The sequence below is a fragment of the Cladophialophora bantiana genome, assembly GCF_000835475.1.
Source record: "Cladophialophora bantiana CBS 173.52 unplaced genomic scaffold supercont1.6, whole genome shotgun sequence".
NCBI lineage: Eukaryota > Fungi > Ascomycota > Eurotiomycetes > Chaetothyriales > Herpotrichiellaceae > Cladophialophora > Cladophialophora bantiana.
Window position 1 is genome coordinate 691,026 of NW_015971580.1, and position 22,933 is coordinate 713,958.

The following is a 22,933-nucleotide window of genomic DNA, read 5'->3' on the forward strand; positions in this document are numbered from 1 at the left end:
TACGCAGTCTCCTGTCCTCTGCTCGCCCTCGTCTGCCTTCGTCCTTGACAAGAACTGTCCATCCCTCGTACCGAATACTGTCCATCGCCAAAATGCACTCCGCTCCCAAACTCAAAGACCCCTCCCTCTTTATCTCCCAAGCCTACGTCAATGGCAAATTCGTCGACGCCGCCTCCTCTGAGACATTTGACGTCTATGATCCTGGCTCAGGCAAGAAGATAGGTTCATGTGCCGAACTTAACGCAGAGGACACGAACAAGGCCATTGGCGCGGCGGTGGATGCGTTCGTCTCCTTCCGAAAGACTCTCCCTCGAGAGAGAGCCACAATGCTACGAAAGTGGTATGAGCTGATGATGGAAAATGCCGATGACCTGGCTACCCTCATAACCTGGGAGAACGGCAAGCCCTTCAACGACGCCAAGGGCGAAGTCGTCTATGCGGCCAACTTCTTCCAATGGTTCAGCGAAGAGGCGCCCCGAATATATGGGGATACTATCGGAGCCTCCATTCCGGGCAATAGAATCATGACGTGGAAGCAGCCTGTCGGCGTCTGCGGTCTAATCACCCCCTGGAACTTCCCAGCGGCCATGATTACACGAAAAATTGGCCCCGCCCTCGCTGCGGGATGTACCATAGTCGCCAAAACCCCTGGGGAGACACCTTACACAGCCAACGCCATCGCCGAGCTCTCCCGCCGAGCAGGCATCCCTCCCGGCGTGGTGAATATCGTCACCGCCATGAAAAACACGGCGGAAATTGGACTGGCTCTCACCACAGACCCACGGGTTAAAAAGATCTCATTCACGGGATCGACAAACGTGGGCAAACTCCTCATGAAACAGTCGTCGTCTACGCTGAAAAAGCTGTCGTTCGAACTCGGTGGTAACGCTCCCTTTATCGTCTTCGACGACGCACCCGACCTAGACGCAGCAGTGGCAGGGGCAATAGCGTGCAAGTTCCGGTCCTCGGGACAGACATGCGTGTGTGCGAACCGAATCTACGTGCAAGAAGGTATCTACGACACCTTCGCCCAGAAGTTCACCGAAAAAGTCAAAAACTTTAAAGTCGGTTACGGCTTCGACGATGGCGTGACCCACGGCCCCGTCATCCACGACCGCGCAATCGCCAAAGTAGAATCGCACGTGCAGGACGCGACGAAGAAGGGAGGTAAAATTCTCTGCGGAGGGAACAAATTGTCCGACCTGGGATCCAATTTTTACGCTCCGACAGTTATCGCCGGCGCGACGAATGACATGAAACTCGCGCACGAAGAGACGTTCGGCCCCGTGGCCGGTTTATTTCCATTCAAGACGGAAAAGGAAGTCGTCGCGCTTGCTAATGATACCGAGGTGGGGTTGGCGGGATACTTCTTCTCCCAGGACGTTGGACGCATTTACCGCGTGGCAGAGGCGCTGGAGGTTGGGATGATTGGTGTCAATACTGGGTTGATCTCCGACGGCGCCGCACCTTTCGGAGGTGTAAAAGAGAGCGGGTTTGGAAGGGAAGGAAGCAAATATGGTGTTGACGAGTATGTCGTCATCAAGAGTGTGACGGTGGGAGGAATTAGCAACGAGTTACAAGGCTGAAGGGATGAATGCGACGGCGATGTCACACGCTGACTGACCAAGTATGAATGGAAACAAGAGTATGAAAGATTCTTTGGTTAGTGCGCCGGATATTTCTAGCAAAGGACCAACTGCACAACTGAGCCTCACGGCGTTTTGCCCATGCTCGGGGTCAGGTTACCGTGCGCAAAAAGGTGGGAAAGAAATGCAAAATAATCATTCTCGCATATGTGGACAAATGCCAGCACGTACATGACGCCTTCCCCTGCCCGCCGCCCCCACTCCCATTTTTAAGCGTAGCATCACACTCGGTATGTGGCTGGGAGCGGCATTGCAGCGGAGCTGAGGGAGGAGGGAGGATGGAGGCGTGCGAGGGGAAAGGAAACATGAAATGCGAATGCGACAAGGCTCCTCGGAAAAGGGGGGAACAGGTGACCTTGAGCAAAACGACACTGACAATAACTGACAAACTGGCTTAACCCTTCCTTGAGGCCTCGCTTAACATCAGCAAACTTGGAGATACGAGTCTCCACGACTTCCCGGAAGTTCTTAGGCAGGCAGGTAGGCGAAAGTAGCAGGCGGATCCAGAAACAAGTGGTCCTGTACAGTCTGTCCGATAAGAGGAGGGCCATTCAGTGTCCTTCATCCACAACAAGTATATCGTTTACCTGTATGAACAGTGGCCCCTGGTCATTCATCCCATACCGTCAAACACATTCGACATGGCGACCACCTTTCACGTTATTGGGCACTCTCGAGGTACATGTTCGGTGAAGAGACTCTGGCGCTTATTTCTGACTCCGGCCTGGTAGGTAGAAAGAATACAAGGCAGTGAGAAGAAAGGCGATGGGGGATCCAGGATCGCGAGGCCGGAATCCAGAGCAGGGGAATATTGTAGAACGAGGTCATTGCACGCGTACGATCCACTAGTTGTTGGTTCGTTCTCTCGTCCCATGCGTTCATCCATCTCTGTTCTGCGATTCTACTATTCCGTTCCGTTGCAGCGCTGTCCTGGAATAGCTCAACTCAATGCGTACCGCGGACGCATTTTTTGGGCACCAGTTTTGACCCCAAGCTCGTAGCTCGTAATTCTCGCCAGATGCACTGCCGCTGTGTAGCCAACTAGCTCCCTCCGGCCCTGGGGCCTGGCGCGTCGGAACCCAAAGGAAAACCGTTTCCTCGCGCGTTCTGATTGACCGATTGACAGCTCATTTGTCTTGTCTGGAGGGTGATAGGTCTCCGGTTCCCCAAAACTTGGTCGTGTAGCTTCGCGTCTAGCAATGGATGTATTCTTGATCCAGGTTCCAATGAAGCCTTCTCATCTCAAATTCATAGGAATCATGACGAGTGCATTAGTTTATAATGGTGACCCGGCGATCTTGTTGCTCAAAACTCCCTTCTTCCGCCAGTGCAGTATCTGGAGACGATGGGCATCTCAATTTCCCTTCGTTTCACCTTCTTATTGCTCTCCTGGTCCAGACCTATTCTTTTGTGTCTGGGAATGAATGCCCACACATCATCTGGCCCGTCTCCCTTTCGGCGCAGACTGTAGTCAGGCTCTTCAAAACTCTGCTCCTTTCACACCGTCACAGGCAATCCTCAGGTATAACGATGACGCGCCATTTCTCGCGCATTTGTAGCCAACTCGTCCGCTTCCTCCAAGCGTTTAGTCAGCTTCCACAGAACACACTCTTCGCCATATGCTGGAACCAGTCTTGATCAATCTCTCATTCCCTTTCGAAGGCTGGATGGTTTCAAGATCTGACCCGATGACCTCGATTTCTTTTTCCAATGCTGCGTTGAAGCGGTCAGACACTTCATCGATCACATCTTGGAACACCTCAGGAAGCAACCTTCTGAAATCGTCGACGAATTCCTCTCTGCTCACCCGCGCTGGCAGAACCTCGTGGCGCTTCCTTGTCGCACTCCATCACCTATTTTTTTGGTCAACTACCAACGACAAGCAGATTCTGTTAATCATTCTTGATAGTCTTTTGGCCTTGTGATTTATATTAAGTATGCAAGCCAGAACGTAAGAGCCCTCGTGGGTACCGTTCGCATCGCACCTCATATTCCCCAGTCCCTTGCGATAGCCGTCTTCGGCATGTTTTAAGGCGCTTCTCACGATCTCCGGCCTGGCGGGAGGAGCTTGCGGTTCAGAGCATTGATCTGCTTACCGTTCAAAGACTGCAATGTTGTTCCCGAGGTTGTGGCGACTTCAAGGTCGTACGAGGTTTTCCCCAAGACGACATTATTGAAACATGCTAGAAGCTCCTTGTTCCAGCCCCTGGGTCCCATTGTCCCTTTCGGACCATTCCCATCACGCTTCACCAACGAGACTATTGACGTAAGGTGCCATACTTCCCATGTTTGAGCCACCTCAAGACAGGCTGTGCGAATGGCACTCGAGCCTTCTTTCAAAGGCGCGTCGAAGCATTGTTTGAAAGCCGTATCCATCTCAGTGGCCCAGTTCTCTGTTTTCGCTAGACACAGTCTAAGCTCACCTGCCTGCTTCAGGGAGGCGCGGGCCCTTTTCAAGCTCAAGGTCGATCCTGCAGGACTCTACCCATGTCGCGAAAGCGGCGACCAGTGCTGGAACATTCTTTGCCAGAAAAAGATCTGTTGCCTTGAACAGATACTCGACCGAGAGATCTGCAAGATGCTGTCGAAGAGCGGAAATGCCACTCAGCTCTCGGTCTCCTTCTGTAGGTGCCCTCCGGTACATGAAATTGTCGACACGAAACACCCTGAGTATTCCACCTTTCACGCAGGAGCCATATTTGTTCTGCAAGTCCTTTCCACTTTTTCATTCCGAGTGGTGATCAAAAGCTTCTCTAGGTTGCGCTCGGCATGCTTCTTCGCTTTCTGTCCTGCCTCTTTTGCTTGTTTCAACTCGGCCCGGGCTTGATTGAGCTTAGACTAGTTGACCACTTCTCAAGGGTCCTATTTGCTTCGAAATCTCCTGCCGACCGCGTCCAAATCAATGGTGATGTTGACAATTGTAGAAAGCTGCGTCCGCACCTTAGTCCCTTTATTCCAAATTCTGCTGGATTATGGGGCTATCGCAAGCGCGGAAGATTTCCACCACTAAGCAAAGATCATCACACTTTGAACTGTGCCGTCCTTGCTGCCCTTATCCTGGCGAGATTTGTGTCACTGAATCCTGGTAGGTGAATCAACGTGAGTCCATCTATGAGAATGCCAATCTCGGCAAATATGGAAAGGCATTCCATCAAGGACCAGAGGCCGCCATCTTGGAGCAATGATTGGTGCTCCTGGCATTCATCTGCATCTTGCGATTCTTCAATGTAGCAGCTATCAGACGTCATATCTTCGGGAAACTTCACCTGCTGGCACAATGCTAGGAGGTATTTTTGGTCTCACTTAGGCTTTCTTCATCGTCGCCGTGTTTGAGTAGGTCGAAATCGAAATCTTCCTTGTCTGAGAAGGTTGCCTCAAAGATGTCGTGCGCTGCCTTACTATCCCCGTAAGTCTTTGGGTCGTTTCCTTCACAGTCCGTTTTGTCAACTGATGTTAAGTCCCGGAGGAGATCGCCGGCATACTCTCCCAGTCCACGCGGGAGCATTATCTTGCAGTCCAAGGCGAATGGACTGGATCGATAGCTTGACGGAAGCGATATTCGGCAGCGAAAGGGGTCACAGCAGAGCCACATACTCCAGTCCTCGCAAGATTACCTATATCAAGAACGGAGTTGAGGGTACTGCTCCTCCCAGCAGCTGAATTCCCTATGAAACCAATGTCTCTTTCTCGTGAGATCTGGAAATCTGCCAGCCGTTCAGCTTCCTGAAGCAGCGTTTTGGAGGGTTGCGTGGGCTTTTCCTCCAGACTGCGGCAATCAAAGCGGCACCTTGAATAGCTGCGAGCTCGAAACATGGTTCTCGATAAGGAGGATACAGAAGTTGGCTAGGCGAAGTGACCGCAGATCTCGTGACAGGCACTTCGGTAGGTGGTGATGCCATTGCGGCTTTGATCCAATGAAGGGTCGAATGTGGTTGTAGACTAGGAGCTGTGTGGTAGACGTCGATAGCTGACAGGATGTTGTTATTCAGGTCGAGAGGGAAGTGAGTCAGCAATGTTCAGGAACGGTGAACTGAACACGATTCTCCTCATCTCACGCCAGGGAGTTTGAGGCCGCAATTCGTGACGGCTGCTGATGTTGCAGCGGTCATACAGCTCAGCTTAATCAAAGGGCTGGACAGCTGTCTTGATTCAAAAGGAGACTGGAGGATGAGGTTTAAAGCGAGAGGACAATGTCTAAGGCAAGCTGGGAGGGAGCGACATGGACAAAGAAGGAGTTAGGAGGAGGGGTTTAAATGGAAAAGAAAGGAAGCAAGAAAGGACTCGAGAGGGGTTTATATGGAAAAGGATGGAGGTGGGGCAATTTGAACTAGAGCCGTGTGAGAAGTGAGGTGTAAAATATAAAAATACCCAAAAATGGAAACCCTTGTCCCAAAAGCATAGGCGTTATTATTATCGCTATTATTATTGTAAGGGTGAAGTGAGGTTGAAGTGAAATCTCCCAGAGTAAGACCCTAGGGGATACCATCTAAGATAGAGGTAAGGTTAAGCACGGTGGAGGAAGGACCTCAAGTGAACAAACGCAACAGCTCCGCTCCGAGAGGTCATGAAGCTGCCTCTGGCCGCTGATGAGATTGGAATCAGGGGGTGAACACTCCGTACGTATGGCATGGCATTAAGGCAGTTCGATTGCACGCCGTTATGTTCCTCTGACTTCCTGCCTGGGATCGGGGCCATAGCATTCTGCAGACACCAGTGTACAAGACTGGCCAATAAAGCGATTCGCGGATGAGGCCGTTGAAATGGCTCGGCTTGGCAAGTACCAACCGGGCTAATTAGGTGTCTCCTTTTTCAACCTTGGAAGTGTGTCGAGAGGTTGAGGTTCCATCGAGCGGCGAGATCTTTGAGCTCAGCCGAGCCAAGCCAAGGCTCCCGCTCAGCGGAAAATCGACACGGTCTTCGGAAAAGAACACGGGCGAGCATAGGGAAATCTAAGTGTCACGGGATACTACCTCGAGGGTGCTCAATAATGTCACAGCGACCGGCATGTCGAATGTGATTGACGGTATAGGATTAATGACAGATGGTCACTATTCCTAAAGATAACAAATATACTTAATGTGAATAAAGGGCACCTTCGCTCTAGTAGTGAAGCGGTTTACTTCAATTACTATATTACTATGTTGGCCGTGCCACTGGTCTTAACTACCGACGTAGTTGCCTCAAACGGGCAAGCAGCGATTTTAAAGGCGGGATGATGCTCAACAGTAGTTGCAGGACAGCGCCTCCTAGTTTGTAGTATTGACTAGCCCTATATTTGATCTTGATATGTACACCGGGGAGATGATTCCATGCCTGCCATTTCGCATATGATACAATTATCCTGCTCCTTAACCGAGCAGGCCGCGTCCTAGAGTTCATTTCAAGCCGGCCGCAAGTTTTGCCGCAATGACAGACTGTCAAATCCGGGTCTCACCACGTGTTCAATTGGTAAAAAATTAACTCCAACTTCGCCATGCCGCGCGGGTTTTACACAGAGACAAAGTATTAGCTCTTGTCCATAACTTCATAGTCCATCAACATCAATACTCCTCGTGGGCCGCGAACGGATCACCGACTCGCTGTGTTCTCTCCATCGGCCCAGAGCAAGAGCTTCTAGTGTTTTGCTCCGGCCCGACCAAATGGAGCCCCGTTTCGCCTTTTCTTGCACCTCGGGGACGAAAAAGTGTGTGACCGCCGCACCGAGGATCATGCATGCGCTGAAGACCACGAGGATCGTCCCGTAGCGTTTCGTTTGATTGTCACCCGGTGACGAGGATCCGAACTTGTAGTAGAGAGAAAACACTTGCACCAAGATAGATCCGAGTTTTCCGGAGGCCGCTGCAATGCCGTGGCACGTACATCGATAGCGAGTCGGGAACAGCTCGGCGGGAATGATGTATGTCGTTGAGTTAGGCCCTGGCCAAGTGTCAGCCACCGTGGTTGAAATGACATCCTCCTTGACTTTGCCAGTAACTTACCGAAGTTGAACAGGAACTGTCCAATCACGTATAGTGTGATTGCCAGAGCCCCTTCTTGCTGCACCACAATGAATTCGGTGCCCAAGGCAATAAACAAAGCAGCCAGAGCCAGGAACCCATATTTCTGCAGAGACACCCGGTTTAACCTGGAAGCCGAGAGGATCCACAAAATTCCTCCGGCGAAGCTTCCCGTGTTCAAAACGACCAGCGCCTGCACCGACGTGTCCATGAACATGTCGTAGATGTCGATATCGGGATCACTATTGGTCTTCCAGATGGGACTGGGCGCTGAGATATGCAAGCTACCCCAGGTCTTGGCAAGAAACTGGGGGTTCGACAGGCCAATACCGTAGTATCCAAAATCCAACAGGAGCCAGCACAGGGACACGGCAACCAGAGTTCTCCAATTTCCTTCGGTCCAGAAGTATTGTTTGATGTCGGCTTTCGATATTTTCCAGGATGAGTTGAGCGTTGCCAGCGGCGCTGGTGTCACTGCAAACGAGGGTCTAGCATCGGAACGTTCGTCAAGTGACCGATTGGACAGGTTTGACTCTTCAAGGGAATCACACCACATTCCGATTTCCAGCTCGCTGTTCATCGAAGTCTCACCGAACAGCTGGGTTGCGTCAAACTCGGCTTTGACAGGGTCATCTTCGATATCGAGCAGAAATCGAGGGGTTTCCGGGATGGCGAACCGGAAAAGCAAAGCGATCACTCCCGGTACCACACCAATACCAATAATCCACCTCCACATGATGTCAACAGACCGCTGAAGATCGTCGTGGTTCGAGTGGCGGGATATGGCGACCACAATTAGTGAGATGAGATTCCCCATGATCTGCCCGAGCGGCTGCATGAAGAAGACGCAAGCCATCATGCGCGCTCGGTGTTTGGTGGGTGCAAATCTGAGACACGTTAGCTGGATCGACGCTGCCAGCAGCGTAACACGACAAGACGACTGACTCTGCAGTTATGACGGCGCTCAGGGGATAATCCGCTCCCACACCTATCCCAACCATGAGCCTCCACCAAATTAACCAGGCATAGACGCTCATGCTTCCATTGTAGCCTTCGGAGCTCATGACCACCCCCAAGGTTGAAGCAATGAGCAGGAGCAACTCAATCCCGTACATTGTCTTCCGACCTTTCTTGTCAGCGAGGAAGCCAAACGTCGATTGACCAATGAGGGTGCCAGTGAGCGTGACAATGTTGATACATGTCACTCGGTAGGTGGAGACTTCTTGGTTCCAGTAGACGTAAGAGATCATAGGTAGGGCGATATTCCCGGCGAAGAGCTGCCCACTTGTCAGTCATGACCGCAATTCCAGAAGGCAGAGAAGAGACGGGCATACCGAAAAACCATCCAGGAGGAAGCCAACTCCAGCAACGAGCACTACAACCCACTGGAAAGGCTGTCGGTCGATGGTCTCGTAGATCTGACGTACACGAACATGGCGGTCCTAAAGGCGAAGAAGAATAACATGTCAGACCAACAGTTCTCTCGTTTCCAAAGTCAAAGTCAGAACCCAGGCAAGTCGAACCGAAAGATACGTGGCACCGTCTGGCCCAAGATACACGCTGTATCCAGTATAGCTGTAGGCGGCCCAACAACGACGAAGCGGTCGCTATATTGAACACAGCTAACGGTGTAGATGAAGGACAGAGCGCCTGTTTCCAAGTGTAACTGGAACGCTCATTACCAACGGAGGCCTGCTCCGTTCTAACGGTGAAGCCTTCGAGCGTGCCACGTATTTTTCATTTAGATTTGCGAGGGCCCTGCGATTCTGGGACCTACCCGCTCATGCTCAAAGTCTCTTGCGCGATCAGTCGCATAAAGACGTCCACGCCATCGTCCCATCGTAAGGCTGTAGAGGGTTGTTCAAGCAGAATGGGGCCAAAAGCGAGGGGTCCAGGGATAGATCAGTCAGCCCTCCATAGCGCAGGAATGATTCGAGGCCGTGGGAAACAGTAAGCCGCAGGGAAGAGCCTTTTGGGGGCAGGTTACAACTGTAAGTCTGGAAGCAAATGAGAGGGATTGGAGGGATAGATGTTTGAAGAGGGAATAAATGGGAATGACTTGGGGGGGTCGCAATAAGGATGGACTCTACGGGTACCTGAATTTTCTTCTGGCTGATGAGACGGACTCGGATATGAAATAGCTCGACAAGAATGGGGGGGTTTTTCTTTTACTATTAGGGTGCCACCTCCCCATCACCCTGCCCGTGGGCGGTGATTTTTCTCCCTCACATGCTCTCAGATCGGGCGCTGTGCAGGGCGTGGAACCACGGCACGCGTGAAATACTGCGTCCGGAGTACCTCGTAGAAAGAAACAGCCCCCCAGCCCTCCCTCGGTGACCAGCCCACTCACCCACTTTGTCCAGTGCCCCGGTTAAAGAATTGTCGACGGGCAGTCACCAAAGAGATCCGAACTTGCTTGCACGCTTCAACTAGCCTGTGACCCAAGGCAAAGGTAGTCCCTTGCCGTAAGTTTCGGGGAGAGCCCACTCTAGATCCATAGCCAGACCTAGCTTGGTGTGATGGGTGGTGGGGGTGCCGAAGAAGACTGAGGAGGGGAATGTGCATCGGTGAGAGGGCGTTGGAGGCGCTGGTGAACATGGGACAACCTAGGCCTAGCGAGCCAGTCCCGCCCAGTCCTAGGCACCGTGCTTGGCCCTGGACCTCACTAACCCTGGTTGCCCTTGGCGGGGTGCTAAAACTGTGAGATTGCCCAGCTCCCACTCCCATTCCGAACTGTCCTCAACGCTGCGGCCCATTCAGCGTTCGTAGCCTCTCCCACGTGGGAAGTGGTCAAGCTGGTCAAGCTGGTCAGGCTGGTCAAGCCAGTCAAGCCAGGGTCTCAAGTATCTACCAGTAGGTAGGTACTGCCTAGGGTCCTTCGCATAGGCAGTCAGATGCCCCGACACCTCGCTCACACTTCTCCTCTTTGGTGTCCAGATATAATCCATCCTCTCTCTTCTGACACCAGGTGAGTCTTAAGCATCATGCATCTCTCCCCAGCCATCTTTTGCAGAGGAATTCCTCAACCCATTGACCAGAACAGGTCCTGATCTCCGCGCCGATGCCCGACACCGTCCCTAGAGTGTGCATTATCTGCAGCGACCTTCTGCTTCTAGTGTAAGCATAAGTATCTTGTTCTACTCGTATCGCATCGTCCGAGCTCCATTCTTCCATATACATACACGTACTAGGTAATATCGGGTACAGACATATTATCATCAGGGGGGGCCACACGATACTGGAAAGACCTGAAAGAAAAATGGTCTCCGCTCTCCCCTCCAGTTTCCTAGGTAGGAAAAGGAGAAGAAGAACAAGAAGAAGAAGGAAGCGCAGCCGTATCCTCATTTTTGGTTGCGAGACTCCATCATCTGCTCGTCGAACCACTCTCCACGCTGGAGAACGTACTGTACCCATTAGGCTGTTTGGCTCGGCCTCGTCGCCTCCGAGTCTTTAGCGAGATCATCGATCGCTATCAGGCAAAGGACTAGGGCTGGACTCCGTTGTCGATGAAAGGAACAAGAGGGACGGGAAGCGTCCCCCTTGTTCCTTTGCTAGCCGACGCTAGAACTTGCAATCAGCTCGCGCCTCAGCCCACAGTCGCGCCACCACTCATCGACCATCCCACGAGCTAGCCGCAGCCCAGCCTTGACGACCCTAACTTAAATGGCGCCATACCAGTGCTTGGGTGCACGACAAACTCGGCCAAGTTCCTGGCCAAAACAACTCATGTCAAAGCGCGTGATACAATCAACAAACGTCTTCACATTGTCGGGTCTGGTTTTGAGGCTCTATCATTCAGCAGAGACGCTGAATCATGCCAAAGTATACTCCGTACTTGTAGGTCGTGATTGGGTATCCTCGTAATCGCTCATACGCTCACATAACGCGAATTCATGCATCGTTATATCTCGGTATTGCGTTCTCATCATCCCTGGAAACCGACGCCGTGACATAACAAGCCGAAAAACTTCTTTTGGTCTAGAATGACAATTAGTTGGGTTACAAGAGGATAGGTCGAGTTCCATACCGTTGTCGTCAAGGAATGTAATGTGAAGCGCCTTCAATTGTGCCAGCAAGTCGAAATTAGGTCGTAATGAAACAGTCATCGGCCGACCTGTTTTCTTGCTCTGTTCAATGTGATCGATGCAATCAACTGCCCACAAGTTAGCAACCTACATGACCGACAAGCACCACGCCTCAACGACTCGGCTGGCAGAGACGGTTGCAAGGGTCTGACAAGAGTCCAAGTTGATCAATTAACCGGAACCGCGTCCCACTTGGAAATTGGCGTGTCCTCCTCTGTCAGACAGGATGCCACCGCTACTCATCCAGCCTGGCATGATATGTTGTCGGGGGATACTTACGGGGAACAGTGATGTACCGCTTCTTTTCTTTTCGTTGTGAATTGGCAAAGAAAAGAATGATCTGCTTCCCCGTCCGCGAACGCAGGATGCGCAGATTCTGACTAATGCATTCTTCGCCTCTTCCTTTGGACTTTGCCTCTGCAATACCCGCCGTGAAGACAACTGTTTGACTGAGTAAGGCTTCCTGGAAGTGTACACAATCTGGGAACTGATCAGAATTTGAACATGGACTAGTCAGGTAGAGGGAGGGAAGCCCAAAGTATCCACGGACCTTCCCATGTTTCAAAGGTATATGAAGGTTGTGCCTGAAACAAGGTCGATGCCATCCGCACATTCTGTTCCTCAAGAAACGATACCCGAGAGATATGGCTGGTGCTTGATGTGACAGGGGTCTCGAGATGGGGAATGGGCATCTTTGTGCCAGGAACTGCCAGTCATCAGTAGGGAGTCTTCTGGGAGGTTTCGTCCCAACTAACAAGAGTGAATAAATGTGGTTTGCAGGCCCGCCGGGTCGCTCAGCTCAACCTGCTTGAGGTGACCCGCCACATCTCTGCGAAGTTGGACTTGCGAGTATTTCAACTTGAACAGTTTGCTACCCTTGCTGAAGGAGCTGTGTCATGCCAGATAGGGGTGTCAATAGGCGCTCTGCATCAAGACCAAGAAGAAACAAAAGCACGAACGAGCCCATGTTGACAGCACGAGCGCACGAGGGACGGACACATACATGTTGACCGGCTTCTTCAAAGGGACGTGAACTATCTGTTCTGACGAGCAGCTCGACTGTCGACTTCTATCACCGTGCCCCGAGAGGGCTGGAGTGGGCGGCAGATTGATATTGGTAAAGTGGACGCTGGCAGTATCTGAAGGAGTATCCAACGATGTTATACTATCTTGTCGAGGTGATTTTTGCAAGGGCCAGTCGGTCGTGTCGAGGAAGTTGGACTGGCTGGACATTGCCGCCGGTCCGGTTCCACTGACAGGGCTTTAACTGCAGTCCTCGGGCAAGGTTTTGTTCTAGAAGACTAGAAGCCAACTGCCAGTCGGAATAGGGATCGTCCAGGTAGGTAGCCAAATTATGATTAGCTCAGGACGAAGGCCGGATAGAGGAGACTCTGTACAGGACACTGCGGATTGCGGTGAACAGTCGCAGGCAGAAGAAAGTCTCAGTTGGAGCCATTATTCAGGAGTGAGATTCGAAAGCAGGCTCCAGATGGCAAAATCGGGAAGGATAAGATATCTCCTGAGAGCGAAATGAGCTCTCGAGCAGGCCGTTCTGCGGACGAGGTACTTGCCCACAGCCTGGGGACGTGGTGGACATGGTGGACATGGTGGCAGCTGGTGACGGCCATTTGTCAAAGGAGACAAGAGAAGGACGATGAGTGGGCTGCGATGGACATGGCAAACATGGCTAGGCGGAGTGGCATATGGAGAGAGCGAGGAACGTGGTTGAGTGTGTGGCCAGAAAAGCTCGACATGGGAAAAAGGGCCCAGGCTCCTCGCCCTCTCTGCCCTCTCTAGTAACAACTCCCATGCACGCCCGCTGCATGCTCGGCTGTTTTTTTGGGTGATGCACAGGTATTGTCTTGGGGCGAGTTATCTGACCATGTGTTTTGATGAGCCGTGCCTGGACACTTGCCTTGCCTGTGTACAGAGGAGGTTGAGGAGAGGCACAACGCTACGCACGTTAAACTGCCTGTGCCCAGCAAGAGTACTCGGTACGTACCCCTCGTCTCCCCTCTCTCCTCGTCCTCCTCACCTTCCTCACCCCCGGCTCACCCCCCTCTACATAGCAAGCCGGATTCAAAAAATACGGGGCACAGTGTGCACAGTCTGTCACGGAATATGTCCCTCAAGAGTGCTCCAATAACGTCAAAGCGGCTGCTATATCGAATAGAATTCACTGTGTAGGATGAATGACAGAGGGCCACTAATATTCTAAAGGTAAACAAAATACCAATTGTGATTGAAGGGCACCTTTCTATCTAATAGCGAACCACTCTAGACCGTGCCACTTGCGAGGTATCCTTCCAAAAATTTTATCCCAGTCGCCCAGCTCGCCAGGTACCTTTTTTCTCCCTTCCACTCACAAAAGGGAACCACTTTTGGGGGGGGGGGGGGGTCCACCGCTGACTGCTTAACCCGCCATGGCCCCTTGCAAACCCCCGATTCGTATTCTGACCCGTTCGAGGCAAATCGAGAGGCCAGGGGGCTATGCCGCCTTCAGCACCATCGCCGGCACGTGTAGTTCGGGAGTGGGAACCGACTTGGATGGAATACAAAGTGTGCACCACAACTACATCCATAACGAGGCAAAAGGAAACAGCGGCAGCAAGGCTCTGACCATAGTCACACTCAACGAAAGACTCCGCGACAGCTTGAAGCAGATTCAACATTTCATTCGTGTGTTTTTGTCAACAAGATAGAAAGCACGATCAGGACACCTCCTGGACATGTGAAACGGAGGAATGTAACCTCTGATGCCACGCCCCTCGGGAAGCTTGGTTTTGTTCAGGGTGAAAAAGAAACAATACCATGCTGTCCCGCCCGATCGTGCCACAGACATAAAACCTGTATGTAATAATTTGGTTTGGAAGGCCCTGAGGCGATTCTCTGTGCATCCGTTGGAGTCCCATAACCATCTGCCGACCAACAACCGACCCAAGATGCAGTTTATCAGCCGTCGTATCGAGTATTTTAATGATCGTCTTGTGGAGCGAGATATGAATTGATGCTGATCAGGAGGAGGAGGAGAAGAAGAAGTAGTAATCGATACTGATAACGTATGTGTTCCACTTCTAGCACGGTCCAGGTGCTGGTGAACTCTCGGCGAGAACCGTCTCCTTTCTGATCACCCCATCCCGAAAAGAATTTCTCTGTGCGCATTTAGTTCGCTAGCTAACGGGAACCTCGCTAGGGCGATTGTGTTGCTCGACTGATTGTTTCGAATGTTTCCAAATGTAGTCGGCCAGTTCGTCACAGGCAACCACTTGGTACTTTCCAGTTTTGGCGACCTTCAGATAAGGGTTCGATGTCTTGCTGCAGATGATACTGATGTCTTGGAGGTTTTCAATGGCTTGTCGGTCTGCATCGTCAATATCAACTGACATCTCGAGATTGCAATCCTGAGGAGAGGAGTTAGCGCAAATCTCCAAAGGATGTCCATTGTCGCTCAACTCACACATTTCCATGTCAGACGACGATGCGTCTTTGGCGGTTTGGGTCTAATCAATTGGTTGATTAGATCTTCTAGCCGGTCCCCGCTGCCAGAATCGCCTGGTGCACCAGTGGGGGAAGACTGCTTCGCGGTTTGCAGCGGGGGCGGAGCCAGGTTGTAGCCTCGTCGTTCCGGAGGTGTTGGAGGAGGTTGAAGCTTGCTCTCAGGCGAATCAGGGACAGCGGAACCAAGCGCGGCGGCAGCAAGGGCAGGGGCGATTGCTTGTCCAGCAGTGGTGCTTCCAGGCGCAGGCTGGAGCAATGGCACAGAGGGAGCACGTGGGGTACCATTGGGGCTCATAGTGTTACTGAGACGGCGAGCTTCGCGTGGGCTGTCGAGCTTGGGATAATTGCTTTCTGATTCTGGCCTTCGGGATGAGGCGCTCAGAGAGGGAGAATGCTCTGGGTCGCGAGAGATACCGTCAGAACTGGGAGCATCAGTCATGGCGACGTCTCGGTCCCTGGTCGAGTAAGGTCTTTCACTGATGGTGGGGGGCTGGTCAACAAGGACATGCCGGCCATTACCCGCGTCTTTGATGATACCCTCTTGGAGGGCCCAATTCGTCAGATCTTCATCCTCTCGTTCCTCTTTGGCTTCGACGATGTCGCGGGAGAAATGCCCTCCGACATGCTCCATGCGCTCGTTCCAGCTGCCTTCGCCTTCAAAGACCCTGCCACAGAAGCCACAGGTGCTGCGTTGAGGGGGCTTTCTCTTCTCCATCCAGCAGCGGCTGCGGACCTCTTCGAGACTGTCTTCGAAGGCTCTCCAATCCTTATCGCCGGCGTTGCCAGGCGTGATGGGGCCTGAACCTGGGCCAGTCTCGGGCTTGTGCATGCGTCGATGATGCTGCGTAAAAAGATCCTTTCGGTTGAAGTCATTATAGACGCGCTTGTGGTTGGGAACATTGCTGTTCAAGTCAGGGTTGCATGAACCGACATCGCAACGATAAAAACCCAGCTGAAGATGCTGAATTGAGACATGGCGCTTCCATTCGTTCTTGGAACTCAAAGCAACGTCGCAGCCGTAGTGGGAGAACGAGCAGATGAACTTGCGCTTTGCCGGTTCCGATCTCTTAGCTCCAGAACCAGGTGACTTTCGTGCGCGAGGCTTCACCACACGACCAGGGTGGGTATCCGAACCAGAAATCGACTGCAACGAGTCCTTTCGAGGGCGTGGTTTGATGATGCGATCTGATGGGCTTCCACGCAGAGATGCAGAGGTGATGTTGATGTTTGTATCGGTAGCCATGTTGGATGAGAAGATGGAAGCGTAACTTGTGGTGGTGGTTGTGGTGAGTGTTGGGGGTGAGAAGCGGAGTTGAGCGAGTCAACCGACGAGGCGTGGCAACAAGGCGTGAGTAGACAAGGCTTTCGGACTTGGGTCACTGTGGCGCCTCAATCGACATGGACCATCTTCTGGCTGTGTAGTCGGTGTCGAGAGAGGGGGTTGAGCCCTGACACGGTCAGGTTGGGCGATGAAATCGATCAAGGGATGGATGGACTCCAACCAGATAAACAGTCCCGCGACCGAGAAAGCTGGGATCGAATACGAGCTTGTGAAAACTGTGGCGAGAGCGCCAAGAAGACAGTGGGTGAAAGAAGGGTGCAAAAAGGGAAACGCAGACGCAGAATTTACGCGAGAGACGTCTGTTCTGACGTGAATTGCAGGAATCTGATGAAGACGCGGCGGTTGAAGAGCGCGATAAGGGCGAGCAGGAGAGAAAGAAGAGGAAAAGGTGGGAGGGTGAGAGGAATTCGAACGAAGAGGGCGAGGAGGGGATGCTGCAGCAAGTGTGCAAATGAGAGAGATAGTAGAGGGGGAGGAGGCTAGGAGGCCAGGAGGCTAGGAGGCTAGGAACAGCACAAGGCTTTAGCCTGAAATAAGGCTGCGGAGGATCCAAGGACCCTTGGGCTCACCAGGCCTGCCTTGGGGCCTGCCTTGGGTCCTCTCTGGAGGGGCTTGACTCGGGGGCTTGTCGCAATCAGCCTCAGGCATTCGGTCAGGCTCTCGGTCCAGCATCGAGTCAGGCTCCAAGGCCCAGACGCTCCCAGGTCTGTGACTGGCTGCACCTGGCCTTGGGTATGTTCCCCTCCCCGAAGCAACCTTCTTTTTCTCCTCGTGCTCCTCTCCATCTACTGTAATTCCCATCCAGAGCACCAAACAAGCACGTGTCAGTGCACCATGACCTTGACCATCGATAGCAATTGCACCATCGATCAGTCATCCTCCACCACCCGTAGCCTTCCTCGAGAAAATCCACCACACAGGCAGCCACCCTTATCATGCACAAATTTGCACAACCTGCCGAGTAATAGTGGCAAGGCCAAATGCCAGCAGGCCCTTCGAAACCAAATGGCCAGAGATCTGCCGAGGCTGCATGACAAGGTGGTGCGAAAGCCACCCAGCAAGCTAGGCCATAGCAAAGGAAAAGAGGGGGCAGCCCAACCAAAGGTGGCTCGGAAGCGTGCTGTGACAGGCTCTGACAGGACAAGGCTTTGGAGAATGGCCAGTCAGGGCGCCACTGGCTGGCCAGGCTAGAGGATGGCCATCCCACAAAAAGATATTGCCTCCGAGAAGGCTAACAAGGAGACCAATGGTGATGGCAAACGGTCTCATTGCCCCCCCCTTACAAGAGGACGAACCAGCCCATCAGCCCATCAGCCCATCAGCACCAAATGCTACCAAAAGAGATACGAAGATTAAGGGATTCGAGTCGGCCATCCCTCAATCACAGGCTACCACTCGACCTTCCGAAAAGTGCTGGCCACCACTCACCGTTGCATCTCGCGTTTGCCTCATTACCACCATGTGGTCAGTGATGCTCCATGCTCCGTTTGGAGCCGCCGAGGAGCGAATCTTTTTCGGATTACGATGTGGCCGCGCAAAGTGTACTTATGATCCAATGTCTTCCAACGTCTCTGGCTTTTGCTCAGCCTGGTCTCTTGACGTGTCGCCCCCAGGCTTCAGCCCGGACGAGGCTCGAAGCCTTGCCCCAAACCCGACCACCAAGGCTGATTGCGGGCCTCACGACCCCAACATGGGGACTGAGTAGTCCTTCTTGACACGAGACTCTCAGTGCCGATGTGCTGCGTGTGAGTTGGTCAGACTCGACCATCTTACCCCGGCCGATGGGGCCCCTTTCAAGACTTTGTGTGGGTTTATCGGTATTAATGCACCGATCAGTCTGTTAACACTCGACGCAGGACATTCATCATGGCTTTTCCAACCGTACTCCGTACGTCTGGCAAAACGCGTGATTGCGACGAATAATTCTAGCCGCGTCTTGGACAACATCTGGAGGCGCCGAGCAGCGTTCCCTGGCCACCCTGATAGCGGCATCCCCAGCCACATGTCGGAACCCATTACGAGGTACCCAGTAGACCTGTCGCACCTTCCCTTTCCGAACCCGGAACCTGGAATGGATTTCGCGTTATCGGGGAGTCAAGGAGCCACAGCTGCAACCACCGTCACAGTCACAGCATTTTAACCACTCTGGGTTCCACCAGCAGCCCGGCGCTCGAAATTGGATCTTTGCCCAAGCTGATACGGAACTGCTCTACAGTACCTTCGTACCCTGCCGGCGGGAGATTGCCGCCCCAGTGCCCCCTCGCCCCCCAGGTCCTCTCTTTTAATTCTTTCGTTCACCCTTCCTGCACTGGGGCTAGCCTTACCCCGCACTGCGCCGCGCACAGACCCCTTCGACCTTTTGCGGCCGCCTTCAGACTTTTCATCTTTTGACTCGTGGGAATTTGGCGGCCTCCGAAGCGAATGTCCCACTGATGCGCGGAAATTCGGTTGGAGGTCACGTTGCATGCGCTAAGCGAAAATTTTGCTGGCAACGCTGGCACTCCCCGGAAAATTATTTCTTCCTTCTCCGCATTTCCACGGACCGTCGGCAGGGCAAGGCAGGGCTGCGGTTCAGCCTTTTTGCAAAATTCTCTGACCTTCTCCGCCTGTTCTTTTCTCCTACGTAACTCATTCCTCCTTCGACCATTCCATGACACATAGTTGATTCTTTCCTGGCTACAACATCCAATCTTTTTTATGTCTTCTGACACTCGCCTTGGAAGTTTCAGCACTTCCAGAATTTTTCAGGTGCTCGTGATCATGAAAGAATTGATGCAATGCCCAAGTTTACCAACAACTGATGTCACTCCCTATGCTGTCGCATGAGGCGATGCAGAGCCACAGGGCGTGCGTGTTGACTTTTCACCAATCGTACCACTGAGATCCCTTTCTGCTCGCTTGATCAAGCTGAAAATTTTCCCTCCTTGACGTTCTAACATGGATCCCCTCTACCCCGGATTTCGTGTTATAAAAGCCCCTGGTCTCCATTGGAACTTGGGGCTGGTCAACCACGCAGAACAAGCATTGACACAAGCATTCCACAGTACCTGCACCTGAAAGTATAATCTCGCATACAGATCTCAGTCCATACTCGATATCTCGAATCTTGAAAAGCAACAAGACAAGCCAAACTTCTTGTCACAGTTACAAAGCTTCAGCGACCAGCGCTCGACAACTCGAGCCTCCTCATTGCACCACCACTACTCCTTGAGACTGCATACTTTTTTGTTGTTTTTGAACAACAGCAACAATGTCCTCCACCGGCCGTTCATCTGTCTCCTCAAACGCTTCTGCATCCTCCATCCCTGAACCCTCACCTCGCCAAGTCTCGTCAATCTGCTACCCCAAGGGCAAATGGTACGACTGCCTTCGTCCAACTACCACTCCATACGCAGGATTTGGCAACATGACCAACTTCGCCAGCATGTCCGGCAAGGAATCTTCTGAGGAGGCTGGAGAGAGCTGGACGAGGGAAGTGTACGGCAAGATGAAGTGAGCCCTCTGGTCAACGAAGGAATGGACTTTTGTGGACGACTCTAGAAATGTGAGAGTCGTACGGACTACGAATAGTTACTGGAAGTGCAATTGCGACTTGTAGCTTCAGATGGTGCTGGGACACGAAACCCGTGACGACGCCTTTTCGTTAGGCATCCCACGGCATAGGCTTTGGTATTGGTCCTCATGCGTGGTCTTGCGAAGGGACTTTCATTTGTTTCATTGATTGGCATTTGAGCGACAGGGGAGTCGCCTTTCACTGGGTACTCTCTGGCGTTGATAGGAAAAAGGTCTTCTTCACGAACGGGTTCGTCTGTCCCTTCCATGACGCGTTCTGTCTGCAAGCGCTGGGCGTTCATGAGCATGCACGGAATCGGGGATACCCAGGCAATCGAGTTTAGCCAGTCCGGCCAGTCTACATAAGCGATCCACGCTGAATTTGCAGCCAATTATTACCTAATCAAGCAAACTTCGAGACGATTCTCGGTTGGAATGGGGCGCCAATGCTTTGAAAATCTTGTCCCTTTACGATGATTTCTTTCGCCATGTGCCTTTTGCACAATCCATTGTTGCGAGTACTGTATATTCCACGGACATTGACCTGTGAGGGACTAAAATGACATCACTCACGGCATTTCGCCACCATCGCCACCACCCGCACCTGTAGCCCGATCAGCGTCGTCCTGAGCCACGCCGTTGGTCCCATTCTTGATCTCTTCCGTCTTGTTAATAGAGGTCGAGGCCGGCTCAGCCATATCCGTCATTTCCGCGTCTTCGGTTTTCGAGGTCGTGTTTTCTTCTGGCATATCTCGTCCTGGCTGTTGCGTCGGTTGCGAGATCTCGGGCACTGTCGTATCGAACTTTGTCTCTCCTTCGTCTTGCGTTTCTGCTTGCGCAGTGTCATCGCCATCTGTTTTCCGCTCCGCAGTCCTGCTTTCGTTGCCTTCGGCCTTGTCTTTGTCCTTGTCGTCTTCCGCCTCCGCTTCGACCTCCCCACCTTTCTCCCCATGGTCTTCGAGTGTATCCGCCCCCAGCAGAGCCTTCAAGTCGCCACCATACTGCACCTTCTCGCACATGACGAACCGATTTTTGCTGGCCCGCAAGGCTCTCCACACCTTTCCCGCCTTCTTCTCCTCGATCTCTTTCTTTTCTTCCTCCGTCATCGCGAAGTCCATGTCTAGGTCATCCCTCTCGATGCCTCTGTAGTATTCCTCTAGACTTGGTACTTGATGACGTTTGGAAGGATGCTTGAGAGCTTCGAGGGGTTCAATTTTCGAGAGGAACGCGAGATCGGTTGCTCCAGGTGGGTTCACTAGGGGTGCTCGCGCGGAATCGGCAAGTTTCGTGAGTGTGTCACGCGATTCGATATAGATTTGCGGCGACACACCGTCGCGCGAGATTGACGGACAGTTCTCAGCCTTCCACCGCACCCAGTTTTTGTCTCTTGACAAGATCGTGTCGACCATGCGGTAGTAAAATTTCCCCTCATTGCCGTTTCCGCCTTGTTGTAAGTAGGCTGCGATCTGAGAGCGAGTAGATTGTGCCCATTTAGTATCTTCTTCTGAGAGGATGTAGGAGTACAACACAGATTTATTTGTAAGTCCTTCGAATTTCGCTTTCGCAATCGGCGAGAGGCTCAGCAGGAAGTCGATCATGATCAGAGCTTGTACTAGGATGTGTCTGCGGAAGGCAATGTCGTGGATTTCAAGATCGAATAGGTCTCTGTTAGTTAGGTATTTAGGGTTGAATGTCGAAGTCGAGTTGGACGTCGTGTCAACATCGTTGCGTTTGCGCTTAAGACTGCGTTTCACATCGGTCGGGTTTGTAGACGGAGCAGAGCTATTGGAGACTGATTTGAAGCAGGAGAGGGTCTGAGCGATGCCGTCTTTGAACGCAGCCATATTGGAGGAATCGAAGAGCTTCGTTGGGGAGGAAAAGAAAGATTGGAGAGACCAGAATTTGGGATATAGAGCGTCGAGGTCGGGAGGCTGTTCTTTGGGCTCTGATTTGGCAGTCTTAGGGATTGGCGTACCTCTTGCTGCCTTCTCATGATCTTGAGCCTGGCCACTTGAAGCAGGCGTGTCGGCTCCAGAGGTCGCTTGGGGCGTTCCGGTGTCGAGTTCCATGGGCTTGATGGCATCTTCTGACTTGACGGGGGTCGGGTCGAAGGTAGTAATATTCTCCACATGAAACTCTCCACGCAAGTTGACCGAGCTCTTGTCACCTAGAGGGAAGCTCTGGAAGAGGAAGATGAAGACGCGACCGCAAAATACGGTGTCCTCAGCCCGTGACAGCCTCCTGAGCAACTCATTGCAGCATCTGAGAATGACCAGGTTCTTCTGTTTGAAATGTTTCGCCGTCATCCTTTCCCTGCGCGATTCAAGGTAATCAAAAACCTTTCTGCAGCCTTCAATAGTCTGACTGTCCAGCAGCTCCTCGACGAGCCAAAAGCCGAGACCTGGTTCGCATAATTCGTTGTCGGATAAAATGTTGATTACGTCAAGGAGGACCCAGACTTGGGCGAATGCTGGCTCGGAGATGTCAACTGATGCCACGATGTCGACAACAATGTCGCGACAGACTGTTTCGACTGCGGCATTGTGTATCTGAAGCGCTTCCGGAACGGTATCGGCGCGAATTGTTCTGATTTGGTCGACCAGCTCCGCGCAGTCGGTCTCGAGGACGGGGGAATCGATGTCACCATCCTCTCGCGCTCCGGTAAGATTTTGGATACATGACTCGATCAACGGTTTGTAGGTTGCGACGCAGGGAACGGTTGTGGCCGCCATGCCGTAGCGGAGCCAAGGGACGAGGGACGAGGGTGGTGGTAAGAATGGATGCTGTTGTTCGCTTACATCGAGGACAATCCTC

At 52.4% G+C, this 22,933-nt stretch overlaps 7 protein-coding genes across 7 annotated transcripts; 2 read left to right on the forward strand and 5 right to left on the reverse strand.

Annotated features, from left to right (window-relative positions):
- Positions 1-92: 92 nt before the first annotated feature.
- Z519_04573 (uncharacterized protein) lies at positions 93-1,586 on the forward strand (the record flags this gene model as incomplete). The annotated part of the gene is made up of 1 exon (XM_016762319.1): positions 93-1,586. One exon carries the CDS (start codon positions 93-95, stop codon positions 1,584-1,586), a length of 1,494 nt encoding a protein of 497 aa, XP_016621266.1.
- Positions 1,587-5,311: 3,725 nt separating this feature from the next.
- Positions 5,312-5,545, reverse strand: Z519_04574 (uncharacterized protein; the record flags this gene model as incomplete). Its single annotated transcript, XM_016762320.1, has 1 exon — positions 5,312-5,545. The coding sequence occupies one exon, from the start codon at positions 5,543-5,545 to the stop codon at positions 5,312-5,314; it is 234 nt and encodes a 77-aa protein (XP_016621267.1).
- A 1,625-nt stretch (positions 5,546-7,170) lies between these two features.
- Positions 7,171-9,482, reverse strand: Z519_04575 (uncharacterized protein; the record flags this gene model as incomplete). Its single annotated transcript, XM_016762321.1, has 5 exons — positions 7,171-7,562; positions 7,625-8,529; positions 8,588-8,919; positions 8,977-9,084; positions 9,420-9,482. 5 exons carry the CDS (start codon positions 9,480-9,482, stop codon positions 7,171-7,173), a joined length of 1,800 nt encoding a protein of 599 aa, XP_016621268.1.
- Positions 9,483-11,567: 2,085 nt separating this feature from the next.
- On the reverse strand, positions 11,568-12,960 carry Z519_04576 (uncharacterized protein; the record flags this gene model as incomplete). Its single annotated transcript, XM_016762322.1, has 6 exons — positions 11,568-11,620; positions 11,670-11,795; positions 12,007-12,207; positions 12,278-12,433; positions 12,483-12,616; positions 12,731-12,960. 6 exons carry the CDS (start codon positions 12,958-12,960, stop codon positions 11,568-11,570), a joined length of 900 nt encoding a protein of 299 aa, XP_016621269.1.
- A 1,937-nt stretch (positions 12,961-14,897) lies between these two features.
- Z519_04577 (uncharacterized protein) lies at positions 14,898-16,468 on the reverse strand (the record flags this gene model as incomplete). Its single annotated transcript, XM_016762323.1, has 2 exons — positions 14,898-15,128; positions 15,185-16,468. 2 exons carry the CDS (start codon positions 16,466-16,468, stop codon positions 14,898-14,900), a joined length of 1,515 nt encoding a protein of 504 aa, XP_016621270.1.
- Positions 16,469-19,817: 3,349 nt separating this feature from the next.
- On the forward strand, positions 19,818-20,230 carry Z519_04578 (uncharacterized protein; the record flags this gene model as incomplete). The annotated part of the gene is made up of 2 exons (XM_016762324.1): positions 19,818-20,059; positions 20,215-20,230. The coding sequence occupies 2 exons, from the start codon at positions 19,818-19,820 to the stop codon at positions 20,228-20,230; spliced, it is 258 nt and encodes an 85-aa protein (XP_016621271.1).
- A 458-nt stretch (positions 20,231-20,688) lies between these two features.
- On the reverse strand, positions 20,689-22,851 carry Z519_04579 (uncharacterized protein; the record flags this gene model as incomplete). The annotated part of the gene is made up of 1 exon (XM_016762325.1): positions 20,689-22,851. The coding sequence occupies one exon, from the start codon at positions 22,849-22,851 to the stop codon at positions 20,689-20,691; it is 2,163 nt and encodes a 720-aa protein (XP_016621272.1).
- Positions 22,852-22,933: the final 82 nt, after the last annotated feature.